Source organism: Mus caroli, unplaced genomic scaffold (genome assembly GCF_978045245.1).
Source record: "Mus caroli unplaced genomic scaffold, Mus_caroli_1 scaffold_20, whole genome shotgun sequence".
In the NCBI taxonomy this organism is placed as follows: domain Eukaryota; kingdom Metazoa; phylum Chordata; class Mammalia; order Rodentia; family Muridae; genus Mus; species Mus caroli.
In genome coordinates, this window is record NW_028227275.1 from 20,751,381 (window position 1) to 20,771,462 (window position 20,082).

A 20,082-nucleotide genomic window follows, 5' to 3' on the forward strand; every position below is an offset into this window, starting at 1 on the left:
CCTCTGCCTCTGCCTCTGCCTCTGCCTCTGCCTCTGCCTTCCGAGTGCTGGGATTAAAGGTATGTGCCACCACTGCCTGGCTACACTGATAATTCTTATGTCTATCTAAAGGCAAGATAGTTAGATGAAATTACATTATTTATTATGCATGATTTTTATCAAGGGTTGGTGACTAGTGCTGCCAGCATTTGTTTCTAACTATTCTTGGTACTTACTTCTGCTCCAGTTCCAGTTATTTTAGCTCAACCCTCCAAGGAGCCTTTCTTGTCCTCAAGGGTCTTGTGAGCTCTGGCCTCTGTGGCAATTTTAGAACTAGAAAAGGAAACTGAGAACTTCACTGTTGTAGATGCTCAGCTAATTACAGCCGAGACCGTCGTATTAGCGGGCACCGTGCTAAGGGCTTTCCCAATAGGATTCCCTTTAAACTGCACAACCTAATGTATCTGAGGGAGCTACTGTTTTATTAGTCTCACTCAGCAAAGCTGTCATTCACCCAGAGTCAAATAGCCAATGGTGGACCTAGGATTCCAGTTCAGATGAACTGTCCATATAGAAGAGGCACAGAAAATGGTGCATGCTGTCTGTGGTGAAAGATGAGACACTCTTGGGCCATTAAATGAGTGTGTTATCTTTATGGCTGCCATCAAGTGCTGTCCAGACAGATTTGTGTGGCACTCGTGGAAGAGCAGGTGATATGGCTAAAGTCATATCACAGATGACCAGTTACAGTCAGGGAGACCCAAGCACCTCCTTTCTCTTCATCCTCTGCTTTGCCAGCTTAAGACAGTGGGGTGTCTGGGTGTGGTGGCCATATAGTGAGACCCTGTCTATAATAATAATAACATTAATATTAATAACAACAACAATAATAATAATAGCAACAACAGAAAAGTCAAAAAGACAAATTATCATTGCTTGACGCGGGAAGAGATCCTGTTAGCCAACAAAAAAGATTTGGAGGAGGCAGAGGGTAAGGATGTATCTTTGTGTCTTCTTCCTCCTCCTTATTTTTTTTTTTTAAACAACTTCCAAGCCAGGGTTTCTTTGTGTCGCCCTGGCTGTCCTGGAACTGATGTAGCTGAGGTGCCTCACATACATCAGGTGCACACATACATCAGCTATGTTTGATGAATAGACTTGATTGATGTTTCTCAGTTGGCCTTTTTATATTCCAAATAGCCTGTCTCGTTAGTACTGTGGTAGATTATGTGTAACAACTACATCACAACCTCTTGTTTACTAAATTGTCAGATAGAATCCCAGGCTTCCCTGGTTTGAAATGCTGAAATGTTTTAGAATGTCACGTGGTGAAAGTGATAATTTGGGGACATGAGATACAGTTGTCAAGCAGTCTCTCTCCACCCTGAGGAAGAGCTATGTAAACCTAAATGTCACCGTATCACCAAGACTCTCAGTTTCCTGTCTATCCCTACTCCAGTAAGGTCGGTGGCCAAAGCCTGCCCACATCATCCACTTTATCTTGTCCCACTGCCGTTTTAGGAAGACTTGCCAGCCCCCTGCTGAAGCGCCTTAGCCTCTCCACGTCCAAACTGAACAGCCTGGCCATCGGGCTGCGGCAGATCGCAGCCTCCTCTCAAGAGAGCGTAGGCCGTGTCCTGCGCCGGACTCGGATTGCCAAAAACCTGGAGTTAGAACAAGTGACTGTCCCAATAGGTGTTTTACTGGTGATCTTTGAGTCTCGCCCTGACTGTCTACCCCAGGTATGTGAGACCATGGTCACCTGGGATTGGGTTGGGAGAAGCATATATTACCAGGAGTAGAGAGATAAGCCACCAGAGATGTATGTATTGTATATGTATGTATATATGTATATATGTATGTATGTATGTATGTATGAGCATATGTAAGAGAGAGAAAGATCTTTTTCTTCAGCCCAAATGCATTTCACCCTTCCAGCCATCCTAGAGAAGAGATGCAAACCAGCATTATAAAGCTGATATTCCCTGTCACACCTCCTGCAGGGAGGGGGAGAAGAAACTCCCAGCTCTCCTGGCTAGCTGTGCTCTTTGTTCTGAGACTGGCACATCCCTGCTAGGCTGCTGCAGTCATTCACCTAACACCTGCCTAACCACAGAAAAGGACTCCATTATCAGCGCCACAGAGTAATTCCTGTAGGAACATCACGTAGCAAAAGCGCTCTGTGTAGTTAATGGAAGACACAATGCAGCCCTCTTTAAGGAATGTGGCTGACACGTGTCAAAGCAGCCACACCTGGAAACATGAGGTGACAGTAGAGAGCTGGCCTCGCTTCTGCCCTAAACTCTCTGAGAAGTCAATAATGGATCATCTCCCAACTAAGCCGTGAATGGGATAAGATCAAGTCTTTATTTGTACTGGCTCCGAGGTCTCAAAGGGAAATTCTCTTTTAAAGTGGAAAGCTAGCCCCTGTCTATGTAAGGCATCGTGGACTGTGAAGGCTGCAGAGCTCTGTGGCAGGCACTCCCTGGCTGGACCTCACATTAGCTTGTTCCTCACAGGACTCCCTTCCCATGGTTGCCTGTCCTCAGCCAGGCTCACTACCCCTCTGGCCACAAGCCTGTCAGTGGTGGCTGCAAAACTCATTTGTGCTAACAGAAATGAGTCCCGATTCTGTTTGGCTCTGTTCATGAAATGTCCTAGCCACCCCCAGTTCCTCACAAGGAGTAGGCTTTCTCCTGTAGCTGAGGTGCCTCATCTGAAGTGTAGCCCCAGACGACTACACACAAATCCTAGAAATTGTGTGTAGAACATGGAGTGTCTGCATTGAGGTAGAGAAGGTTTGCATTACCACCATAAGGGGCTAAAGAGCAACTCAAGCATTAAGAATCCCTAATCTGGAGGTTAAAATGGCCAGGCAAAGGATTTTAGTAGCTTTTTTTCAATAGCTAGGGTGATTTTCATCTCATTGCAAAGTGTTCAGAAAAATCAAGTTTCTGGCTTAGGATGACTGAGCCTGTGTGAAGCTGACTGCTTCAGTGGGACAGCTCATCTATCCCCTGCCCTGAGCAGTGGGTGCTCCCTCGACACGCTGCTATCACCGTCCAGGGCTGGCAGGAGCTTGTGTTCTCCAGATTTCTTAAGATCAGGCATATAGAGCCCCCGGGTCAACTCCAGGACAGCCATAGGTCTCCCCTACCACCCCCTGAGTCGGTGGAGTGAGTGGGTTCTTTACTATAGAGGACTCAAGCATCCTATTCCCCGCTGCTGCTGGAGCGGGGAGGGAGTACCGTGTGACCGTGACCATGAATTTAACATGCATTGCTGCTGCTTCTATGGAGATCACATAGTTTAGTTCCCCAGAGTCAAGCATCTCGGAGTGTCTGCCAGCCCTGTGTTCGTAAGCTGTGTGACCTGGAGAGTCACCACCCTTTTTGGGCTTCAGTATAAAGTGGGATAAAATGAGTTTTTCATTGACTTGGATGCTGGTAAAGGTGAGATGGACACACAGCAATGCAGACAGACATCATTGTCATGCTGACCATCTTGTCTTCCCTTTGGTCCGCAGGTGGCAGCCTTGGCTATTGCCAGTGGCAATGGCTTGTTGCTCAAAGGTGGGAAGGAGGCCGCACACAGCAACCGCATTCTTCACCTCCTGACCCAGGAGGCCCTCTCCATCCATGGAGTCAAGGAGGCCATACAGCTGGTAAGTGGGTGGGAACGAGGCTGGTCCCACCCAGATAGGGCCAGATGAGGTCTATGGAAATTTGTAGCAAATACTTGGTTGTATGAAGCCAAGATACTTCTACAGGCAAGCTTGGTTAGAGAGGCAGCAAGTTCTGTGACCCCTAGGCCATTCTGCAGAGCCAGGCAGGTTTTCACTGGCTTGGGAGAGCTTCTGCCATACAGATGTATCCTGGTACTACTGGGTTATTCGGTATCAATTAGACCGTCGTTCTTCTTTAAAACGTAATTTTCTTTATTCCTAGTGTACCGTGGTGTGCATGTGAGAGTGCTTGTGTACGTTTAGGTTAGAGAATCTCTCCCCTTCTACCTTTACATGGGTTCTGGGAATTGAACTCAGGTCTTCAGGCTTGTGTAGCAAGCACCGTTACCTGCTGAGCCATCTTACTGGCCCCCAGACCCTTGTTCATTAGGCTACAGGAGTGGGAGACCCACTATAGGGCTGGGTTCCTCCCATTGGTGAAGTTATGTAGGGTAATCTGACTCAAGGGTAAAGAATTCTCCAAAGCCGGGCGGTGGTGGTGCACGCCTTTAATCCCAGCACTTTGGAGGTTGAGGCAGGTGGATTTCTGAATTTGAGGCCAGCCTGGTCTATAGAGTGAGTTCCAGGACAGCCAGGGCTACGCAGAGAAACCCTGAAAAAGCAAAAAAACAAACAAACAAGAATTTTCCAGTCTTTGGTAGAGTTTAGATTGGACATAAGTCACTTTAAGAACGTTTGTCATCAGCCCTCATGTGGTGTGGGAGAATGAGAGCCTGCTGCTGCTCCTGCTACTGTGGTCCCTGACCTGGCCTGAGCGGCCAGATGAGCTCTGTGTGAACGAGTCAGGTGAGCAGCTTTCATTACCTCAGTTAACTCTCGGTTTTACCCTGTGAGGAAATGCTGCTCTTTCTTAGACCCTTGCTCTGGACTGCATAAAAGCAGACTCTGGGGTACAAAACCTCATCAGTCTATGGTACGGTTTGGATTTGGTTTAAGCCAGTTCTAGAGCATTCTTTTTTCTGTGGAAGGCTCCTCCCTCCAACATCTCAGGATTCCCTTCTTCCTGTTGGGAGGGGCTGACTTAGTACATGCTCAGAGAGAATCTGGTGGGGAGATCCCAGGCTTAGGAATTCAGCCCAGCTCCTGCACAGCCTGCCTGGATGGGTCCCCTCCCTCCCTCTTCCCCTTCCCTCCCTCTCTCCTTCCCTCCATCCCTCCCTCCCTTCCTTTCTGGCAGTGTATACTATACTTATAGTGCTCCATGCAGATTGCAGGTAGACTGCTCTGTGTCTGTGTGGATATGTATGGCCGCTAACCACATGTCCCCAGCATGCCACGGGGGCCCTTCCTGCCCTTCCCACTCTCTTGGACTTGCACCACATTCAGTTTCTTTTGTCTGTTCCTGAACTTTGATAGAGTCATCCAGAACGCACTTTCCCATTCTATGACTTTTGTTTATTTTTATCTCGGTGCCGCTATTCATCTGTGTCTTTGCATCCTGAACTTCTTTCTCCTTTTCCGCAGCCCAGTAGTAGTTCATTTATAGCCACACACTACAATTCATCTTTTCTTTGTCCATGGGAATTTGGGCTGGTCCTGGGTATTGGCTTCATGAAATAAAGCAGCTATGAACATTTTGGCACATGTATGTTTATGTAGCTGTTGTACTATGACTAGTTGGAAGACACTGACAAATCCAAAAAACGAAAAGAAAATGCCTGCTATCACTGTGACCCAACCCAGGCACTCATGATTGGTCTAGTCTGCATCCCAAGATGGAGTTTGTCAGTGGAAGTCTCGGGAAGTGGTCCCCCTCCTAACAAGATCAGCATGCCTCCAGTGCCCCATTTCTTTTAGTGATCCCGTAGCATGGTGTCCTCTGTGCCTGCCTATCATTCACCACAGCACTCAGTACCTCCAAGCATTTAAAAACACTCTCTGTCCTGTGTGGCTAGCTGTCCCACTGCCCTCCCTTCTGTGACTGAGCTCCCTCCAGGGATTGGCCTACTCTCCATCTGAAGCGCCAAGCATAGCGCCACTCGAGCCCTACAGTCCTGTCTCTGCAGTTTGACCAGAAGATGCCATCTTCCTCTTTGATCCTCTCCCTCTTCAGGTAAACACCAGAGAAGAAGTTGAGGATCTCTGCCGCCTTGACAAAATAATAGATCTGATCATCCCCCGAGGCTCCTCCCAGCTGGTCAGAGACATCCAGAAAGCTGCCAAAGGGATCCCAGTGATGGGCCACAGCGAAGGGATCTGCCACATGTACGTGGATTCCGAAGCCAGCGTGGACAAGGTCACCCGACTCGGTGAGCTGACCCGGGGCTCCTGGGGAGTCAGGGGAAACTCTTGGTGAATCCTCTATGTCTGCGGATCATGTGCACAGCACTCACTCTTTATTCTTCTTCCCTCCAGTCAGAGACTCTAAATGTGAATACCCAGCCGCCTGTAATGCCCTGGAGACTTTGCTTATCCACCGAGATCTGCTGAGAACACCCTTATTTGACCAGATCATTGACATGCTCCGAGTGGAACAGGTATGGTGGACCGGCGGGAAAGATTGGACCGGGAGCAGCTTCCGGGCACCTTAGGGAACAGGATGTTACACTTGCACTGTGCATGCAGAGCTGTGCTGAGTACAGAGGTCAGAAAGATGTAATCCCTGCCCGCTGCGGTCGGCGGGGGGTATGGAACTGATACACAGATGCCCGTGGCTACGTGTGTTCCAAGACACAGCATAGTCCCCCCACTGCAAGGGTTCAAAGGTAGCAGGCCACATAGCACCATACGGAATGGGATCTTCACAGCAGTGTTTCATTTGGATAAAAAAGTTAACTAGGCATTTCCTTTTATGTTACTTTAAAAAAAATGCAGAGTGCTTTTGTTTCTGTTTTGAAGAGGGTTTTTTTTTTTTTTCACATTTAGAGTGGGGCACAGTGTTTTTACTATTTCTTGTGTGAGAGTGTTATGCATGAATGTCTGTAGACCACATGTGCCCCAAAAGGCCAGAAGAGGGCATCAGATCCTCTGGAACTGGAGTCACAGACAGTTATGAGCTGCCATGTGGGTGCTGGGAATTGAACCGGGGTCCTCTGGAAAAGCAGCCTGTGCTCTTAACTGCCAAGCCATTCCTCTAGCCTCAGAAGTCTTTTCAAGAGTAAAATTTATATGTATCCATGCCTTTCCTCCACAATGTCTTCAGTTGCCAGTATAAACGTGCTTACTGAATGGCATTCATGATGAGCAGTTTGAATAGCTTTCTTTTGGATTTCATTCATAACCTGCTATGGAGGTTGTATACAAATATATTCAGTAAGTTTGAGATACAGACAGGTTTATGCTGTGCTAAATTCACAGTTGCAAATGACTAGAAGGTATCATGGCCAAATGGACAATCTATTAAAGGTCCTGCATGACTGCATTTCCAGCTTTGATAGCAGGTGTGAGCCTGCTGACCTCATTCGCTGGGACCCTGGTGTGGCATCCTTTTGCCGGAAGGGAAAAGTGCTTATCAATACAGTAGGACCCCAGTGAAGAACTGCAAGCACAGACTGAGTAGAAGCTGCTAGTGGAAATGTGACTCCCTAGTGGAGCCCAGCGTCTCCTCAAGGCTGCAGCTAGGTAACCCGAGAACCAACAAAGCAGCCACTCCCTGTAGTTTCCCGTAGCCTGGTACCATCCCTAACTCCTTAACTTGGTTTACTGTGTCAGAGGGTTCATTCCCTCATGGTGGGGAGCAACTCACCTCATGATAGCTGGAAAGCAGAGAAGGGGGAAATATTGTCTTCCAGGACATCTCTCCAGTGGTCTCCTTCCTTGAGAAGGCTCATCTTCTACATTTTACCCCCTCCCAGTAAGCCATCCTACCACAGAGCCGCCAAGGGACTGGTCCATTCGTTAGGCCAGAGGCCTCAGCTTCTAAGCATCTCTTTGGAAACAGACACCCTTATTTGGCCTGGTCATTTATACGTGCAGAGGTGTGCTTCACTAATCCCGTCAGGTTAACAGTGAGAACTACCCACCACCTAAAGTCATTGTTTTGAAAGTGAAAGTGCACCCCACAGAATAAAAGGGAGTCACAACACACAACTGTCCGGGTACAGTGGCCCATTTAGTAGGTAGACTGTTGGCTACCTGTAGATGCCAAAACTCACAGTTACCTACACTGCACAGGAGGAAAGGTGTCCTTGGCTAGAACTGAGCCCTTTCATCCTAATGAAGGCAAACCCTTGGCATCCCCAAGTATCAGAGGGAGGACTACCTTGACAGGCTTCAAACCAAGATGAGGCAATGCGCAGACTGTGCAGGAAACGCCTTTGTGTGTAGGAACTAAGTCCTCAGGGTGGTCTGATCACAGATTGGGTCCCCCAATCCTGGAGAGAGTGGAGTGCCCAACATAGTCACATTAGTCCCTCCAGCCACCAGGCAAGACAGAGCTTGTCATAGCTGGAGCCAAGACCTGAAGGAATCGAGGCATGAACCTAGTCCTGTGCAGACTCAGAGAACAAGGCCTCTGTGGAATTGGACTGCGATCAAGTCCCTCAGGGGCCAGCCCAGGATCCTTACATGGCTCTAACTGGGAATAGGATCGGTATGAGGGCGTGAGCGGGCATGGCAGGCCAAAATCACCCAGGTAACTAGTTGGAAGCACTTAGCCCAGAGCACCAAGCCAGGGCTTCCCTGGGATGTAGGAAGTAAATATACATTTATGGTGCCTTTCTCATGAAACCAGCACGGGTTCCACTTTATAGAGAATGAGAGTTTATGGTCAAATGTTCCTTTAGTTAAAAAGCCAGAAGCCAGAGGCTTGTGTGCCCAGACATTCACCATTCAAAGGCCTTTCCTTTCAATCCTGCCCCAGCTTGCTCAAGGGCCTGTTGGTGACCGAGCAGAGCATCCTGGTGTGACAAGGGCTAAGTCACCCTCCAGGCCCACAAGCAGCCTGGCCGTCGCTTGCCAGGGCCCTGCTGCTGCATAACCCAGCTCCACCTCACACAGGCTGTTACTCAGACCCAACTGTTGTCTCATTCTTGTGGGTTTTGTATTGGATTTCCTCTCTGACAGGTAAAAATTCACGCAGGCCCCAAGTTTGCCTCCTACCTGACCTTCAGCCCCTCAGAAGTGAAGTCACTCCGGACGGAGTACGGGGACCTGGAAGTGTGCATTGAAGTGGTGGACAGCGTCCAGGAAGCCATTGATCACATCCATAAGTACGGCAGCTCTCACACAGATGTCATCGTCACTGAGAACGGTCAGTTTGCAGTGATTTGGGCATGTGGTGTACAGTTTCTTGGATCTGATCTACAGTTGGTGCTGTTGCTCCCAGCCCCTTCAGTCCCACAGGAAAGCCCACTCCAGACTGACCAGGGACAGTCCTGGCATTGGAGACGGTTGGTGGCTTGTTGAGTGTTCTCTGATCTATATCTGTGGGTCCATCCCGGTGGCCCCCATCAGTGGGGCAGGGATGATTGGCACCACTTTAAGACTTCCTCTGCTTCCGAGGCATCGCCTTTACCTATACAGGTGCCCTACCATGTAGTTCAAAGCCAGACATTGTGTCTAAACATCTGTAATCTCAGAACTCTGGAAGCTAAGGCAGGAGGATTGCCACAAGTTGAAAGCCTGACTGGACTATATAGCAAGACCCTGAGTCCAAAAACAAAAAACAGAAACAATTTACAGCTAAAATAAACTAGCACCCAGAGGTCACGAGCAGGACAGACTCTGCACACTGCTTTATTTAACACGCCAACATGTAACATTTAGCATACACGCCAGGGTGGCTGGCGCTGAGACCCGATGCTGAAGGAAGCCATATGGTCCCTGAGAATTCACAGCCAATTTACTGAAGCTATGACCATAGATAGCACCAAGCAGCCACAACTGTAACTGACCGCTTACCGTGAGGCATTGGGGTGAGGATTCCCAGGGGCCAACTGGCTTTCTCCATACCCTGAGAACCAGGTGATGTCCTTCCCCTCTCCCCCAGGCACAGAGGTGTTCATACACCTGCTCAAGACCACAGAGCTAATGCCTGTGGATTTGGTCAGACCTAGACAGGCTGTCCCAGCACGGAGGCATAACACCTACAGATCAGTTCCAACTGACTGTCTCTCACCGGCCTGACCATGGGATTCAGTTTGCCATCTTCCCCTTCAGCGTGCTCCCAAGCCTGCATGTTTAACATGTGAGGAAAACACATGCAGCCAGATCTGTCACCAGGGAGTCACCAAAAGTGGGTGTGCTCCCCATGGGTCCTCCTCAGTTGGTTTCTCTTTCCCCTGTAGAGAAAACAGCGGAGTTCTTCCTCCAGCACGTGGACAGCGCCTGTGTCTTCTGGAACGCCAGTACTCGCTTCTCTGATGGCTACCGCTTTGGACTGGGTAAGAAAGGCACAGGAAAGGAGTCCCCTGTGGCTCTCCCACTGTGGTGCCTCTAAGGACTGTGCTGAAGTAGAGACACCGCCACATGTGTGACCTAATACATACACAACAGCCCCGTGTACCACCTATGTCGGTAGACCTCCCGCCTGTGAAAATGGTAGCTTCACCTAATTCCTTTCCCATAGATGGGGAAACCAAGAGACAAGTCACTTGCCCAGAGTCACACAGCCAATGTCAGATCTAATGTGTACAAGCCTGGGCGCCCCCATTACAATGTAGGGCTGGCACAGCTTATCTGGGCGCACAAGCTGCTGTGGTTCCCAGAGAGCAGGCCATTGCAGACCTACTGCTCTCGAGTGACACAGCCAAGTTGCCTCAGAGATAGGAAGCAGAACATAGGATGGAAGGTGTTGATATTGGTGCCTTAGGACACATCACAGAGCCTAAGCACCAACATCAGGAACCAGGAAAGGAGTGTGTCTGTCTGTCTGTGTCTGTCTCTCTCTCTCTCTCTCTGTGTGTGTGTGTGTGTGTGTGTGTGTGTGTGTGTGTGTGTGTGTGTGTGTAGGTGGGGTATGTCACTCTGGAGCATGGGCTTAGAATGCACAGGCTCTGGGTTCACCACTGGCACAAGCAAAAACAAATGTGGTTACTAGAAATAGACACCTGGTCCTTTCATCACTTACAAAACTTCCTGCTCTCCTTAGCATCGTTTGAACAGCCTGCTTTCCCAGGGGGCCATAACCCAATAGTCCAGTAAGACATTGTGGCACAGTTTGTAAATATTTGAAGGGCGAATGTATGTGTTATCATTTTGCTTTGTTTTGTATTGTATTGTTTTGAGACAAGGTCTTCCTTTGTAGCACTGGCTATCCTAGAACTTGACATATAGACCAGGCTGGCCTCAAAACTCAGTTCTACATACCTCTGCCTCCCAAGCGTGAGTGCTAAAGGCTTGTGCCACCATGCCCAGACAACACTTGAGAATTTTAATCCCTTGAAGCATTTTGTCTTTGGTGTTGGGCCTTTCGCTTTGGTGCCAGGGATCCAACCCAGGTCCTGTGACATTGCTGTGCTGCTGAGCTGTACCCTAGGCTCCCTCCCCCAGGCTTTCTGCAACATATGATCTGCCTGGAGAAATCCCTCTCCCTGATGGTGGAGGGTGTAAGGGGATGGATACACCACGGATGTCTTAGTCATTGACTTGAGTGCCTGTTTGTGTCGCATTGGGATTCTCACTTAAATTAACTTTCACAGCCCTCAAACTCAAACACTGTAGAAAAGCAATGGCTGGCCTGTCCTTTAGTTCCCTGGCCCAGTGACTATCTACTCCACAGTAGCAGGGGCTTGCTCTTCACTACTTCATCCTCAGGCCTGGTGCATTGGACACACTCAGGGATGTTGTGATGCACGAGGAATCCCAACGGCCACTGAATACGGTGGAGAACCCAGAGCCAGACCCAGGAAAACCCCTGGCCTCAGGAACAAGAGGGAAGAGAAACGAGCAAGAACTTGTCACGTATTCAGTAACTGGCAGGGGCTGAGGTTCAAAGCACTTGCTGCTTTTTCAGAGGACCAGCAGCCACATCAGATGACTAATATCCCTAACTCCAGTTCCCGGGGATCTGACCTTCTCTTCTGGTCTCCACGGGCACTAGCATGCATGTAGTATACCTATTAGCATGCAAGTTGCACATAGTAAAAATAAAGTTTACACAAAGTAAAAATAAATGAATCTTTTTAAAAATAAATAAATAGGGCTGGTGAGATGGCTCAGTGGGTAAGAGCACCCGACTGCTCTTCCGAAGGTCAGGAGTTCAAATCCCAGCAACCACATGGTGGCTCACAACCATCCGTAACAAGATCTAACTCCCTCTTCTGGAGTGTCTGAAGACAGCTACAGTGTACTTACATATAATAAATAAATAAATAAATACTATTTTGGTATAATGGCCCATACCTGCCACCCTACCACTCAAGAAGCTGAGGCAGGAAGATCAACAATTCAAAACTAACCTGGTCTATACAGTAAGACAATCTCAAAAGGGAAGTGGGGGCGGGCTTAGGGAGCCATACTTTATGCTAGACATTGTTATAAGCTTCAAGACATGCCCAGATGTTAAAATGGGGTCCACAATTGAATTAAACTGATGAAGATGGATCTTCTAAGACTGTCAGAATACCCTTGGGTGAAGGCCAGGAAGAGAGGTGACACATGGCACTGCATTGCAGTTTGATCTGTAGTGACAGAGGACTCACCCACGAAAACCTCGGCTTTCTCCGTGAGTTTTGTTTTCTTTTGTCTCGTTTTTTTTTAATAGGAGCTGAAGTCGGAATCAGCACATCGCGAATCCACGCCCGGGGACCAGTAGGACTCGAGGGATTGCTAACTACAAAGTGGTTGCTTCGAGGGCAAGACCACGTGGTCTCAGACTTCTCCGAGCACGGAAGCCTCAAGTATCTTCATGAGAATCTCCCTGTTCCCCAGAGAAATTTCAGCTGAGAGGAGCCAAGCAGTCAGGACTATTGTGCGCCGTCTGGCACATGAAGGCTACTCCAGGATCTCCAGAGAGAACCTGATCTCGTCCCTTACTTCTTAGAAGGGTCTGCCTTCTGGACAGTTCACCTATGCTTCTGGCTCTCCTCAGCGTTTCCAACCTTAGCTAATGTTCACACTCCATTTCGGCCTTCTTGGGTGTGTCTGTCTCCGTGACTGGGGTTGAATCTAGGGCCTTGCACATGGTAGGCAAATGCTCCACTGCCAGGCTGTCTCCCTGGCCCTGCAGTCCAGTCCTAGGAAGAAAATCACTGTTGGGGGCAGAGAGGCTTGGCTTTTCCCAGTCTGTTCACATCAGAGGTAGACCCTAAGGGACACATCTACCATCAGAGACAATGGAAAGTCCTGGCCGCCGGAACGCCTCAGTGAGGTAAAGTCTCTTAGCGTTTGACTGGGACCAGCCCAGACATTCTCAGCCTCTTGATGTGTAATTTCATTTCTTTTACGTACACTCGTCTTCGGAAGAATACGACTAGGAGTTCTTAAGGAGGGCTAACTCCTTAAAACCTTTAACATTTTCATTGGAAACGGTGACTGAGACAGACTGACTGTATCCACTGGGGAGATGACCTTGGTGTGTCTGTGAAGTTACGGGCGCACATCCTAGACATCTGCAGTCTGTCCCCGGCCTGGGAACACACGGTACCTTCAAAGTAGTTAGAATCTGAGCATCACGCTGGAGGGATGAATTTCAGGATGTTCCTACAAGTGGGAGGAAGACCTACAATCATGCTTGACCTTTTTATACGAATTATTTTGACATCCTATTCTCGACCTCCAGAACAAAGACTAGAGATTATTTTAATACTTTAGATTCCTCCCCCCTCCCCCTTTTTGAGAAATAAAATTCTTATAAAAGCCCATGGGCACAGTTCGTTTTCTCCCTTATTTGTCCTTGCCATCATCTCCCCTCTCCCTCCCTGGTGACCCTTCCTGCCCTGCTCTCAACATGTTCCTGGAAGTTGGCTTGGTGGGTGGGGAGTGGTCATGGGGGAGCAGTTTCAATGGAAATGGCGAAGGGAAACCTTCCAGGAAGGGACTCCGGCCTTGAAAGGAAAAGAAAACAGAACAGTGGGCACCAAGAGTTTGGAGTCTGCTTATATGATGATTTGGGGCTGTGCAAGACATGAACATATTTGTTTCTGTCACGTCCTCCCCGGCATCTGCTCCACCATGTCACCAGCCCACATCTTTGGTTCACTGTGGCTATAACTAAATTCACTCTCCTGGCCTGCCAAGTGTCTCTAAACACTTCTAATCCCCTCAATCCCTTTCCTTTAGCCCCTATTCTTAGTCTTCACAACCCTGCAGTCTGCACTTCAAAGACTTTTTATTTCTTGGAGGCCTCCAAAAAGAAGCAAGTGTTCACTGACAGGCTGCTTCTGATCCTCAGCGTGGTTTTATAGGCATAAGAATTACTGTGTCATGTGGATCATGTTCCCAGACTGGCTCCAGCTCTACCTCTCATCTAGACCCTTACATGGTCTGGCCTGGCAAGGCACCCAGCCTGCCTTGCCCCATGAAGGGGGAATTCTGACATAGCTTGCCTGAAAAGGGAATAAGCAAGATCCAGCTGAAAAGACAACACAGATTCCACAGGCAGCTCCCACCAGACAACAGATACCCCAGGAGTCTGAAATAGCAGACGAGAGAGCTGGGCCCTTTGGGAGCTCACTGTGAACACAGGCTGCCATGTGGGCTCTGGGGAAGGTGGGTTCTGGGATTGACTGGTGGTGTGGCTTACAGGCTGCAGGTTGATGCAACCAAGGTGCTGGGCAAGAATGAAACCAGCGAGTCTGGAGAGCAGTGACTGCTGATTTAGGGCAGAAGGCTATATATAGGTTTCAAGAAAATATGCCCTAACAGTGGTTGGTATCTCCTGGAGCCTTGTTTTTACAGCATGGGACAGATATAGGGTATGTTCTGGAAAGGGCAGGTTGAATAGCCAACAGGGCTCTTTGCCCTATTCAGAAACCTGTCAATTTCCACAGAGGTGAGGCCACCACCACCCTCCCTTTCTCCACTCAAAGTGAAGAAACACCTAGAGGGCACTAGGAGGCAGTCAAAGACTTGAAAGTGGCTCTACGTGGGTGGCCCAGTGTTTACTGGGCTGTCCTGTGGAGAGGGACATCTTACTCTGAAGCTACTCCTGTGGTCCTTGCCTCCCACCATCAGCTCCTAGACAATACATGTCACAGAACCAACCAACCCTGAGTCTTCCGGTTCCCACAAGCAGGCAAAAGAAAAGAGTCCCTGGCACATGAGTTCATGGTCTTTTTCAAACGGTAATTGTACTTGGTTGTAGATTTTCTGTGATTAACAGCCCAAGGCATCACTATGGGACATACCCCCATTAGGAGATTGCTTATTAGATAGTTGACCAGCACAGGATGGAAAGCGGGTTTGGCTGCCTTTCTTCTCTTATTTTATGAATCTGTCTCTCCCTGGTCTTGTCAGTTGGTGTGATTCAAAGCAGGATACTGCTCCCCCATTATTCTGCAATCGATGCTCACGTGATTCAGGCCTCAGTAATCCAAGCACTGCTGGGCATGTGGTTTAAATTTGACCAAATAGCATGTTGGTAGAATATTTAGGCAGTTATTAGGAAAAGTAAGCTCTAGTCTCCTGGGGCCATAAAGTCTATTTCAAGGAGATTAAAGCTGATTGTATCCAGTCTGCTACTGTGTAGGAAGAGTTTGTGGAGGTCATCCAGCAGAGAAGAAGCCAGGGGCTGTGTAGTGACCCCAGCTCCATCCAACCTGTGTCTGAAGGAGATGTAAGTACACTGTAGCTGTCATCAGACACCCCAGAAGAGGGCATCAGATCTCATTACAGATGGTTGTGAGCCACCATGTGGTTGCTGGGAATTGAACTCAGGACCTTCGCAAGAGCAGTCAGTACTCTTTAACTACTGAGCCCTCTCTCCATATCTAGTATGCTCCTAGATTCAACTCAGCAATTCAGTTTTTTGGTTTAAACTGGTCTGAACTGGCTTTTTATTTTTCATATTGGAAGACTGGATGATATACCTGGGTTCAAGTCTCTGCTCTGCCACTAGGAAACTGCATGGCCTAAGCAAGAAGTTTAGCCTGTTTGTTCTTGGGACTGTTGTTATGCCTGCTACATAGGTGGTAAGGTAGAGGCACTGCATTGTGAGGGAGAGGTGACCACGTGCTGTGCTGTCATTCCTCGTGAGCTTGATGCTGTTCCCAAACTCCAGAAGTTTCTTGCTACTGATGAGGCTACATTCAAGAGCCAGATTTTCCTATCCTGTCTGCAGCTGCTCCCCCAGAAGACCAGACTGGTCTACTCTGTAAACACTGAGATACAGAGCACAGAGTCTGAATAGACATTTAAGCACCAGGGCGGTGTGGGGAGCTATCACCAAGAAGGGCGTGAAGCAACAGAGATCTTAGTTGGAATCTGAGAGAAAGAGAGAGGAATGTTGCCTGTTGCCTGAAAGAGAGGGGGTGATCCTGGGAGGGCTGAAGGGGAGAGAGGGTGGCAACAAAGTGAGAAACAAGGTTTCCAGATATTACACATGATTGATACACTGTGGTACTGAATAGAGGGGGGTGGGGGCTCAGCATCCAAGAGCTAGCCACACAAGTCTGACAAACCCAAGCTTAATCCCTATAACCCACAGTGGAAGAGGACTGATTCCTACCAGTTATCCTCTAACTTTCTCACATGTATGTGCAAATGTCATCTCCTCAAATAATAACAAAAGTAAAACAAATGCAGAATTTACATCTCCGAGAAAACACAAAGTTTCGGTATAGTTTTGGTCATCTGAAAATTTTAACTGTTAATCAAGTCCCTCTTTTTTTTTTTTTTTATAACTATGAGTTGCTGTTTGTTGTCATTATTACTCTGATGCCCCTAAGTTTGTGTGCTGGATAATTTGATGTTAATTTGACCCAAGCTAGAGTCATCAGAGAGTAGGGAGCCTCAATTGAGAAAATGCCTCCATAAGATTGGGCTGCAGGCAACCCTGTTAACCCTGTTAAGAACCTTTTCTTAATTAGTGATTGATGGGGGAGGGCCCAGCCCACCATGTGTGGTGCCATCCTGGACTTGTGGTACTGGGGTCTGTAAGAAAGCAGGTTGAGCAAGCCATGAGGATCAAGCTAATACGCAGCATCCCTCTGTAGCCTCTACATCAGTTCCTGCCTCCAAATTTCTTCCTCATTTGAGTTCCTGCCCTGACTTCTTTCAGTGATAGACTATGATGTGGAAGTGTAAGCCAAATAAACCCTTTCCCGCCCAGCTTGCTTTTGGTCATGATGTCTCATCACAACAATAATAATAACCCTAAGATGGATAGATATTGTTTTATTTGGGGGTAAGATTTTGTGCTCTGTTATAACAAAAGCCTTTTCCATGTACAAGTAACAAGAAGTGCAACTCAAGCTAGTATAAGGAAAAATAGTTGTTTATATAACTGAAGAAGTCCGGAGGTGTGGGGAATTGCAGGCTGGTATCCAGTTGAGCTGAGGTCTGAACCCCTATGGTCATAATTCACCTACATGACACGGTAGGTGTTCCCTCATGCTCCTGGAACTCTGGCCTCTGCCTAAGTTACTGCCCCGCCCACATCCCCCACAAGAGAAGCATGGTCAGTAGTCACGTAGACAATGGACCAAGCTTCTGACCTTCAGGCTATACTCCTCCCCAGTTACCTAGCAACAGTGAAGACCATAAAAGGGGTGCTCAGCCCCCACCTTGCTCTCTTACTCTTACTCCTTATTCTCTTACTTCTTACTCCTCTCTCTCCCCTCTCTTTGTCTTTTCTCCTTTCTCTTTATCTTCTCCCCCTCCTCTCTCCTCTGCTCTCTCTTAGTCATCACTGAGTTTATGGGTATTCATATACTCAATACTTCAAACTGGCCCAAAGAGCACAGAAGGACCAGCTAAAACTGAGAAAAACAAGACTGTCTTCTCTGAGACAAGAAGTAAGCCCTCACCAAGAACTGAATCCTGGACCTTGGATGTGCTGGCCACCTGTTTTGTTGGGAAAGGGTGATTGTCTGGGAAGCGTTGGGTTTTAGAAGGAACTCCTATGGCATCACTGGTGAGAATGTTCGCTGTGCAAGCATCAAGACTTGAGTCTGGACCAGAATCATATTTAAAACCGAGATGTAGCTACATATGCCTGAATCCCCAGCGATATGGAGAAAGTAGAGTCAGGAGATTCACTGGGACTTGCTGTGGAGATGAGCCTGCCCTCCATCCGAGATCTCTAACACTAGAGGGCAGTCTAGCCCCATGGACCTGAGCAAGTCTGCTTTTCCTCAATCTACCAATCACTTCTGGCAGTTCCATCCTGCTCAGCTAGGAATTGCTAAATTGCATCTCAGACAGAAGGAGGACATGGGCTTTTGCTGCTTAACCTATGGAAACTATGTAACATTTCTAAACTTTTGTAATACTGATGCTTAAGTGAGGTTTTTGAGATCCTAGGTGAAGCACTCAACATCATATCCAGCACATGGTACACTGGCCTAATGTTACAATGTATACTTCTAAGGAATAGATTTTAGCTTAGCCCTGGACATTGCTCTTAATGTTTAAGCATCCCTTCCTAAGAAATGAGGTAGTGCCACTCTTTGAACATAGCTACTATGTATCAGATGGCATCCTTGGATACTGAGGAAAAATCACTATTTTTGTTTCCTAGATTTGGAAACTAAGAGTTGGAAAGGTTGCCCAGGCACTTCAAGGTCACATGGCAAATGGTTGTGGGATCTAGATTTAAACAAGGGACCATGGCTTCACTGGGCCGTGGCTGAAGACTTTCCCCAGAAGTTTTTTTTGTTTGGTTTGATTTGGTTTGGTTTGGTTTGGTTTTTCGAGACAGGGTTTCTCTGTATTGCACTGGCTGTCCTGGAACTCACTCTGTAGACCAGGCTGACCTTGAACTCAGAAATCTGCCTGCCTCTGCCTCCCGAGTGCTGGGATTCCCCAGAAGTTTCTTAAGCCTTGGCTTTGAGTCTAATCCTATGGCTAAAGGAGGTCTGCATAGCTACTCACTGGACCCCCTTTCAGTAATCAGATCCTCATTTCTGCTCCGGCTTTGCAAGAGGAGCTGCTGGGCTGGAAACTCTTCCACACCTGCTCTGGGAGGGAGCCAAGTGCGTCTTAATGATTTAGGGAGTCTCTAGCCACTTGATATGACGAGCAGGTGTGGATGCTTCCATGACTTTCTACAGCATGCCTTTACTTACCCGTCCCCTCCCCCAGATGCCGGAGGGAAAAAAAGAGGTGACATTCTCCATCCTGCAGGTGTGTCTGCCTCCTCCTTCATTTTCTACCCAGAAAACCATTTTGGAAGACACGGACCAATTTCCTTGCAAGCTTCAAGTTGCACCTGCTGGTATAGATAGGACCCTAAGTAGCAAGTGGATAACTCATCTTCTTTTGTTAACACACATTTCCTTTTCTTGACCCTAAACTTACCACAAGTCAAGCACAAAGATTGAGTTTACATGAATGAACAAAAGCTAGATTTTTTTTTGTATTGTGGATTGCAGCTATGTGAACAGGGGTGGTGGGAGGGGGGTGTCCTACACTGAGAAAAAAGAATTGGAAGGGAATATGAATAGAAAAGTGGCAAGTGGTCCAACTAGGGTCATGTGTGACCTTCACCTAGGCACTTACATACACCCCAGACCGTAACTGCTCAACTCCCTTTTCCCCATTCTTTTCTGGAGTTATTATTGCCCGGTGGGGTGGGGGATGGGGTGTCCCTGTGGCACGAAAGCCCTGTTTTCAGGTTTGTTCTTCACTTGCACCGTCAGCCTGTGACTGAATTGTTATCACCATCTTTCCTAGCTCCCAAACTGCATTGTAAAGTGAAGCCAGGGGAATCCACTGAGTTCTAATCATGTATCTCTTCCTTATAACGAAATAATTCATCATGAAAAGCCTTGTTTTTATCGTTGATGGTTCGTTTTTGTTCGCTTAACACAAACTAGAGTCACTTAGGAAAAGGGAACCCCAACTGAGGAATTGCCTCTATCAGACTTACTGATTGATGTGGGAGGGCTCAGCCCATTGTGGGCAGTCCCATCCTAGATAAATGGGCCTGGGCTCTGTAAGTAAGATAGCTGAGCAAGTCAGCAAGCTGTGTTCCTCCCTGGTCTCCGGCTCAGTTCTTGCCCTGACTTCCCTCAGTGATGGGTTGTGATCCGGGAGTCTTAAGATGAAATAAATCCTTTCCTTTCCAACTTGGCTTTGGTTGTGGTGTTTTATCACAGCAACAGAAAGCAAACTAGAGTAAGCATTTATTGACACCGAGGAGAAGCTTATTATAAAATGTCAATAGGGAAACTAGGCTATAAATAATAAAATGCTTCTCAGGTCAGCAAGATGGCTCAACAGGTTAAGGAGCTTGCCAGCCAACCAAGTTTGAAGCAGAGAACTGACTCCCACACAGTAACCTCTGACTCCTTCATTCTTGATGTAGCGTGAGCCCT

At 47.8% G+C, this 20,082-nt stretch overlaps 1 protein-coding gene across 2 annotated transcripts in view; it reads left to right on the plus strand.

Annotated features, from left to right (window-relative positions):
* The window catches only part of Aldh18a1 (aldehyde dehydrogenase 18 family member A1), a 35,652-nt gene extending 22,185 nt beyond the window's left edge, over window positions 1-13,467 (plus strand). For both annotated transcript variants that reach the window (XM_021152574.3, XM_021152576.3), the window contains exons 13-19: window positions 1,501-1,721; window positions 3,506-3,643; window positions 5,778-5,973; window positions 6,080-6,201; window positions 8,729-8,915; window positions 9,952-10,047; window positions 12,369-13,467. In XM_021152574.3, coding sequence (XP_021008233.1) covers window positions 1,501-1,721; window positions 3,506-3,643; window positions 5,778-5,973; window positions 6,080-6,201; window positions 8,729-8,915; window positions 9,952-10,047; window positions 12,369-12,550 — 1,142 coding nt within the window. In that variant the 3' untranslated portion in view covers window positions 12,551-13,467. The remainder of the gene's footprint in view (window positions 1-1,500; window positions 1,722-3,505; window positions 3,644-5,777; window positions 5,974-6,079; window positions 6,202-8,728; window positions 8,916-9,951; window positions 10,048-12,368) is intronic.
* The last annotated feature ends 6,615 nt before the right edge of the window (window positions 13,468-20,082 follow it).